This window comes from Austrofundulus limnaeus, unplaced genomic scaffold (assembly GCF_001266775.1).
Source record: "Austrofundulus limnaeus strain Quisiro unplaced genomic scaffold, Austrofundulus_limnaeus-1.0 Scaffold30, whole genome shotgun sequence".
NCBI lineage: Eukaryota > Metazoa > Chordata > Actinopteri > Cyprinodontiformes > Rivulidae > Austrofundulus > Austrofundulus limnaeus.
In genome coordinates this window covers 24745-32218 of record NW_013952432.1, presented here as the reverse complement: position 1 = coordinate 32218, position 7474 = coordinate 24745, and the positions used below count along the sequence as shown (strand labels likewise).

The window sequence follows — 7474 nt, the reverse complement described above, 5'->3', positions numbered from 1 at the left end:
GCTGCCTGTGTGGCGACCCGCAACCATGGAGATATAAACAGCTTTTTATAAGGTAAAAATAATAAAACAAGGTCTTTGCAATGCTTAGACATGTTTTTTATTATTGTAATTAGTGATTATCTCAATTTCGGCTAAAAGAATTGACAAAATCCTATACACTGTGCCTTTAAAGGAAAAATGTCATGTAAAATCAACTTTTTTGAGCTTCATGTTATAGTACGTTAAAACAGTATCCCTCCTTCAAAACATACAGAGTATTGATTTGACTTATTCATATATTTTTGAGAAATCAGTACTACACTGTCCTACTGTCATTCAGGAGAACAAAAATGGCTGGTTGGCCCTAGAACCGCCTTTTAGGTGCAGTTCTTCCTCTGGGCTGTGTCTCCAGCTTCTGCATCACAGAGCACACCTCCCCCCCGACTCCTGCAGGCTATCAGCAGCAGCAACTAGCAAACAAATACCTGATGAAACTGCAGATCTGCTGAGCAAACATTGTTGTTGTCTGCCCAGGTAAGCTGAAAAATAACTTACATTGTTTTGTTCAGTTGTTTGGTCTATTTGTGATCTATGGTTACCATTCTTAACTTATATTATGATATGTGCTCTTTAGTTGGCTTACACTACATTTTAGTAATAAATAAATTAGCCCTTAACATGCATTTGTGGAATAATCCCTAACCTGCAGGTGTGGTGCCATTAATAAGTTGCAAGAAACTGATGCATATTTTCCCAAGCAAACTAACTAAGTTACTAACAGAGCAATCTTGTTAATATAAGCATTCATTTATTTCAGCATGAGCAGATTGTTTAGTACCTACAATAAAAGATGAGTTTATTCCAAAGGCGCCTTGACAACTTGTCACTGCTGAATCATGACAGCTTGGTTTATAAGCCTCAGTAATTGAATGCTGTAAACAAGTTGGTTTGCAACCAAACAATGCTCCCAGTGCTTGACTGCTGTGCAAATTATGATGTTTTCTGCTACATTTCAAAGTAAAATTGTCATTTTGATAGGTGACTTTGGAAGAGAAGATTTTTTTGAATCTATGGACTAACTGGACACACTGTGAAGGATGGTTTTAGAATAAAAACATACATATACATGGGTGGTGAGGAAGGTGGAGGAGAGGATAGTGGACAGTGTCGTTCTTTGAGGCACACAAAAAGCTGAAACCAATCCATCACACACAGAAGCAATGCCATCACTACTTTTTGTTTTGGCTCTAAATATTGGATGCACTCCCTTAAGCTTTTGCATAAACTGTGCCAGTTCTCCCATGTTTATGCAGAGGATAGAAGCCCCCTTATTCCCACAACTGCTAGCATTTTGGCTAGTGCTCATGGTTTTTTATTTGGTTTGTCTGCTCAAAGCAAGTACAAAAAAATAGCCCATAAATCCAGAGTTGTCTCTAATATATACAGTACTGTATGTATAAAATGTCAGCCTGTTGTTATTATTTAATTATAAAACAATCAACATTGGTGGGCAGATGTGTTTGAGAATGTTAATATGATTATAGGTCCTTCTCTGAGTGTCTGTCTATTGAAAGGCATTAGCTCGCCTAATAGGAACCCATATTCCAAAACAAATTAATTTGTAGGTATGACAATAAAAACTATCTGTTAATTTGGATGATTTCTCAACATCCTGCTTATTGCACAATCTATCATCAAATGTTGTCATCAGCTAAATCATCAAATTATGACAATCTATTCAAGATAAATCTAATTTGTAAATCGTATGTCATGTCATATTTATTTATTTAATTAAACCCAGGTCTTTTTTTCATTTGTGGTACTAAATTAGATAAGTTTTTCAGAGTGACTGCAGTCTGAACGGTTKTGTCACATTTCATCCAACCTCTCAATAAGGTAGGGGTATATGGATTGATCTAAATATTGTTACCAATACCAGTGTCATGCTGTTTCAACTGGAAGCCCTGTATGTCGTCACAGAACAGCAGTCCACTTGCTTCTTAATAACAGAATGGATTGAACTTTAACTTGGGTTCTTCTACACAGTCTACAATAGCTTCTCTAAATGTTAGAACTGATTTTAACAAAGCAACACAAGGCTACAAAGAGATACAAATGTATTCTCAGGTAGATGTTTTCCCTCTGTTAAAATGTAATTAAGAAATGGTCATTAACAGGAACACTTCAACTGAGGTTGGGGCGATCAATAAAACAGTATAGAAGAACTGTTCATTGAATTGTTGGAGAAACAAACCAGGACACCTGTTTCCCTGGAAAAAGCTTCTTCTCTACTTCAGGAAGAGTTGTCAGACACTGTAGCACTGTAAAACTATGAAACAGCATTTACACAAACATGACATTTGTCTGTTAAAAYTATCACTAGCTCCATGCATTTACAGCTGCAAAACAGAATCCCAGTTGCTTCGTCGTTTTACTTTTAATTTTCCATGTAGATAGTAACGTCCAGCCTTGGTCGCGGAGCGTATCGATCCTAACGTTACTCGGTCGATACTTTATTTCCAGCTCTTTGCTTCATTCCAAKAATAAAATGCTGCACCAGAGCATATAAACTCTGAAGTAAACAATCATMTCAGACAATTATTTAATCAAGTCTGATTAAACAACAACTTCAGATTTGACATGCTAAAAGTAGTATCCAAGGCAACTCTGTAAACAGTCAGCTGAACGAGACGTCATGTCTGCGCATGCAGGTCACATCAGTGCCATGGGGAGTTCACACTGGTGTCTGATGCAGGCTGCATTTAAAATGCAATGCAAAGGTTAAGGCCAAAAAAATTGTTTTTTTTTTTTCAAAGAGTCAGAACTGAGCATTAAGACCGGCAACGTGAAGGTAGCCTAAGTCTTACGACAGAGTATTAGGGCCACTCAACAAGATTTTTTTTCTTTTTAAATTGTGATAATAAAATCATAATATTACGAGATTAAAGTCGTAATATCACAAGAAAAAGTCATGATATTAAAAGATTATGAGAACTAAAAAGTCAAGAAAAAAACAGATTTTTACATGACATGTCCATTTCTCATTCACAATTTTTTACTAATTTCCTCATTATTTTCCTCACACCTGCTGTGGACAGCCATGCGTGTCTCTGTGTTTATAAAGTGGTCCGTGATTACTTTTGGGTCACTGATAGTGGAAAATGCTTTTGTCCATATTAAGTTTCTAGTAATATTATGACTTTGATCTTGCACTATTACAACTTTATTTTCAGAATATTAGGCTTATGACATATTTTTTCTCAAATTAAAACAATGTTATTCTTGCAACATCACTTTATTTTCATACAACTTCATTCTCTTAATGTTATGACTTTAATGTTGTAGCCTTCTTTATGGAAGTTTATTTTTTGTTTAGTTTTTTTAAAGAATGTGATTTCTTTATTAGATATTTTTTTTATTTATTAATTATTCTATTTATTTATTTTGACCATTCTACATGGCAGAATCATTCACCTAACAAGCACTTAGTGCTTAACACCTACCACAACTCAGGACACATGAGCAATTAGGGGGGTTCATGTGTGTCAATATGTTTCTGATGGCCAAAAAAGAAAGGCTTTGAATAATAGTTTGTTTATATTTAAACAACTTGCAACTTTTTTTTCCGACCCAGTCAGAGTTAAAAAAAAAAAATAAGATATATACTGTATATAAGAGAGCATCTGTCCAAGTGTCATTTATTTAAGAAAACAGTGCTTATTACATTGTCAAACTTTTATTTATTTAGCCAGCCCTAGCGAATCTTTACAACTCTAGTACAAGTCTATTTACAAGATCCACCTAACAGAAACATACATGTGGGCATTTTTTAATTACAAAATTCTCAAGTGTTTTTTTTTAAATAAAAAATACATATAGATGATTGAGAGATAAATATATAAATACACAAACATCTGATTTAACTCAACCATTCAATAAATAAATAGAACAATAAATAACATTCGAAACATCTTTGGCCAAACTTTGGCCACCTCATTCTCCCCACAGAGCTGACACTGGTCTTAATGTCAGTGCACAGTACATCATGCTGACTCAGTCAGCTTAGTCTATGGGGTTTAAAAAAAAGATCATGTGCCATGAAATAGCAAGTGAAAGAACAATTATATTGAGGCACTTTAAAGGATGTTCCAGGAAATGACAACATTTCTGTGCGTATCCCCCATGAGGAAACAAAATCTAAGACAATAAACAACATTCAATTGACAAGAAATTGAATGGCTGCTCATATAATTATGACACATGTTCCCTTATTTCTTCTTCATTTTTTTGTAATTTTATTCTTTTTTTTTTTTACAATTTTGGGATTGAGCATAATAAAGTACAATAAAAACTAAAAACAGTGAGATGAAAAAAGTAAATAATAAAATCATGTAATCATGTGATAAGACTGATAAAAAAGGTCACAAAAAAGAAAAAAACAGCTTCATTTTAGAGTCTGTGAGTAACATCAATGTGTGTTTTCCGTGTTTGTCGAATTTGACTGAGTTTCTGACTGTTCTCCAAAAATGCCTGCCAGTGTCTTAAAGCGAGGCCCCCACTCACTGAGGTAATCGTAGTCTTCCTCAAAGTCTAKTGCGAGGGACTCGATGGAGCTAAGAGACTCTGCCACAGAGCCGTCACCTTCGTAAGCATACGTGGCCAAGGAGTCGTARGGCGGTGCTGAGTTGTCCGTGTCGTGTTCTTTCAGACGCTGGTTGATGAAGTCTCGGATGTCTGCACTGTCCTGAGATGCCGGGGGCCTGGGGCCTTGCTTCATCTCAGGTTTGACATCCCTGCGGAACAGGTTCTCCTTGACAACCTTGGGATTGCGAAGTGTCCCCATGTCAAACGCATGCGTGTCCTCTTCCCCTCCCCCTTCATCATCATAGTGAATGACATTATCCCGGATGTCCTCTTTAGATGACATGAGGGTTTCTTTTTTCTTCTGTCGTCGCAGACCCACGTAGAGGACAACGATAACTAGAGAAACAAATCAAAATGTTCATATTAGAGCACTTACAGATTCAGTCTACTGTACTTTAAAGCAGTGTTTTTCAAAGTAGTGGCCACCAGAGGGCACTTAGGGGCCTCAGAATGATTGAAGAAAGATGAAATCAAAGAAAAAAAGAACAAAAAAACATCTTAATGCATGCTTTAAATCATTATCTTTAAATTGAATCTGTTTTTCAGTCAACATTTTAAAATGTCATTCATAATTTAATACAGTGTTTTTTTTAAGAGAGCTTAAGAGAGCATTGTTTTTTCTCTTTTCTTTTCTGTTTTTTTTTTTTTTTTGTCAATCATTTTGGTGAATAATTTATTTTTGAGGAAATATGGTGTTTAAAGATGTTTGTTAATCAAATCCCTGTACAAAACAAATATAACATGTATTGAGTTGTGAATAAAAAGGAGATAAAAACATTAAAGTTAATGTGCCTGTACATATTTTGTAGAATTGTTTATGGGTTTGCAATGAGGGCCCCCAGCCAAAACTAATGCTGTTTGGAGGGCCATGGCATGGAAATGTATAGCAACCCCTGCCTTAGACCATTTATTGTGGGGGGGGGAAAGTATGATTTGAAGTATAAAACATGATGCTGTCTTCAGATGAATGCAAGTTTGAGCAAAGTAGGTTTTTTTTTTAACCCTGCTGTTATGTTGTGGGTCAAACTGACCTGTTTTAAAGTATTTTAAAAAAAATTACATATTACAAATACTGTTCTGATCAATTTGACTTGGCAGTCAAGTGAAGAGTAAAAAGGGTCAAAACTGTCCAATACTACTTGTTCCTTTGCAACTGTGATGCTACGTTCACATTGAACGCGTACAAGTTGGACGCACTACGTTCAGATCGAACGCACTAGTGTTCAGAGCAGAACGAGAAGCAGCAGCAGRGGCTGCAGCTGGGTGTGTGAGGAGCGTGTCCTCSTCGGGTGAATTAAAGATAAAATAAAAGAAAATGGCTTTGATTTATTTACTAAAGAGCAAGCGAACGTTGCACACAGTAGATGATTAACTCACAAGATGATTTAGAGGCGATTTGTTCGGTTAGTTTCGTCACTCCAGAAGATGCCAGCTGACGGACTTTTTTTTTTGTCCTGAGCAAATGACTCACATTGTTGCTGATATATCCTGCCAGAAAATCCAATTGCACATAGTCGATTTCAGGTAAAGATCTTCAGTCCGTCTGTTTCGGTTTTCAGTGGGAGACGCGTCGAGCGGCTAAAGTTCAGATATTTGAACTCTGGCGGCGGCTCGGGCGGCAGCAGCTTCTGCAGCATCGCATGCACGGAAAATGCTTCCGCCATCTTGCGTGCCACCCAAAACATACGTGACGTGACACACGACCCCCAGAGGCTCGTCCTCCATAGACTTTGCATGTAAACCGGCCGCTCCTGCAGCTCAAAATGCGTTCGGTATGAACGTAGCTTCAGACATTTCACCTCAAACACATATGCACACACACACACACATGTGCACATTTTCTTCCTATTCTATTTACTTTGCCAGTAAACTGTGAGAATGCAGGTGTTCTTATAACTTTTGATGGGAACCTTTTCTGTTCCCATGAGAGAACTCCACCCACGTTGAGTGGACACTCAGCAGGAAAGGCGGGAAAACATGAATATTCTCTGTAAGGGAGTCCTAAAAACATTGCACACTGCAGATCCATGTGATAAAGTCACTGTCAGAGCTCAGAAAATGTGCAGAAGGAAAAAAAGATGATAGCCCTGAAAGGACTGGAACTTCTCTTCGATCATGACAGTAAAATAGAAGAGGATGTGTCTGAATCATTCATGTCAACAAATGCTGAAATACAYTGGTCTTCATCTTCAAGTAAATAACAAGGAAAACTTTGTGAAGGAAACACAATAAAGACAGTTCCAGAGCCTACTAGGATGGCAGTAACTCGTGTCACAGACATCAAGTCAGTCTTTGAGCTAATCATGCCCAGTTCCATATAGAAAAAAAATCTTTAAGTGACTAATTTATAATGAAGGCGTGTTTTGGGGAGAGGTGGATGGAGATGGATAAAATGCGTTAGGCATATTTGGGGGTCCTCATTCTGGTTGGGGTCTACGAGTCAAATGATGAGTCAACGAATAATCTATGAGATGCAGAGGCAATATTTTGTGCCACAATGTCTCAGGAGACATTTTTAATGTATTTTCTCCTGAATAATCCAATTTGACAATTGAAAGACAAGAGCTGTCAGACAGGAAACAGACTGTCAGATATTAGGACAATGTGGGACAAGTAGGTTGAGCAACTTCCACTGCTCTATAATCCAGGCCCTAATACAATATCACAATGGATGAAAGGCTAATGACATTCAGAGGTTGCTGCTCATTTAGGCAATAAAGTTTATTTTCATTACAATCTCCATGACTCATCTCTCTTGGTTTTTAATTATCGGGTCAGTTTGACCCTGAACAGAATAGGTGTCTCAAGTTCAGTCATAAACATCATTCCTCGAATGAATGAATGAATGAAT

General features: G+C 37.1%; 1 protein-coding gene across 1 annotated transcript in view; it reads right to left on the bottom strand.

The window, feature by feature from the left end:
• Window positions 1-3651: 3651 nt before the first annotated feature.
• The window catches only part of LOC106515520 (cadherin-12), a gene marked incomplete at its 5' end in the record, with an annotated part of 12770 nt that continues 8947 nt past the window's right edge, over window positions 3652-7474 (bottom strand). The window contains 1 exon segment of the mRNA XM_014005360.1: window positions 3652-4959. Coding sequence (XP_013860814.1) covers window positions 4448-4959 — 512 coding nt within the window.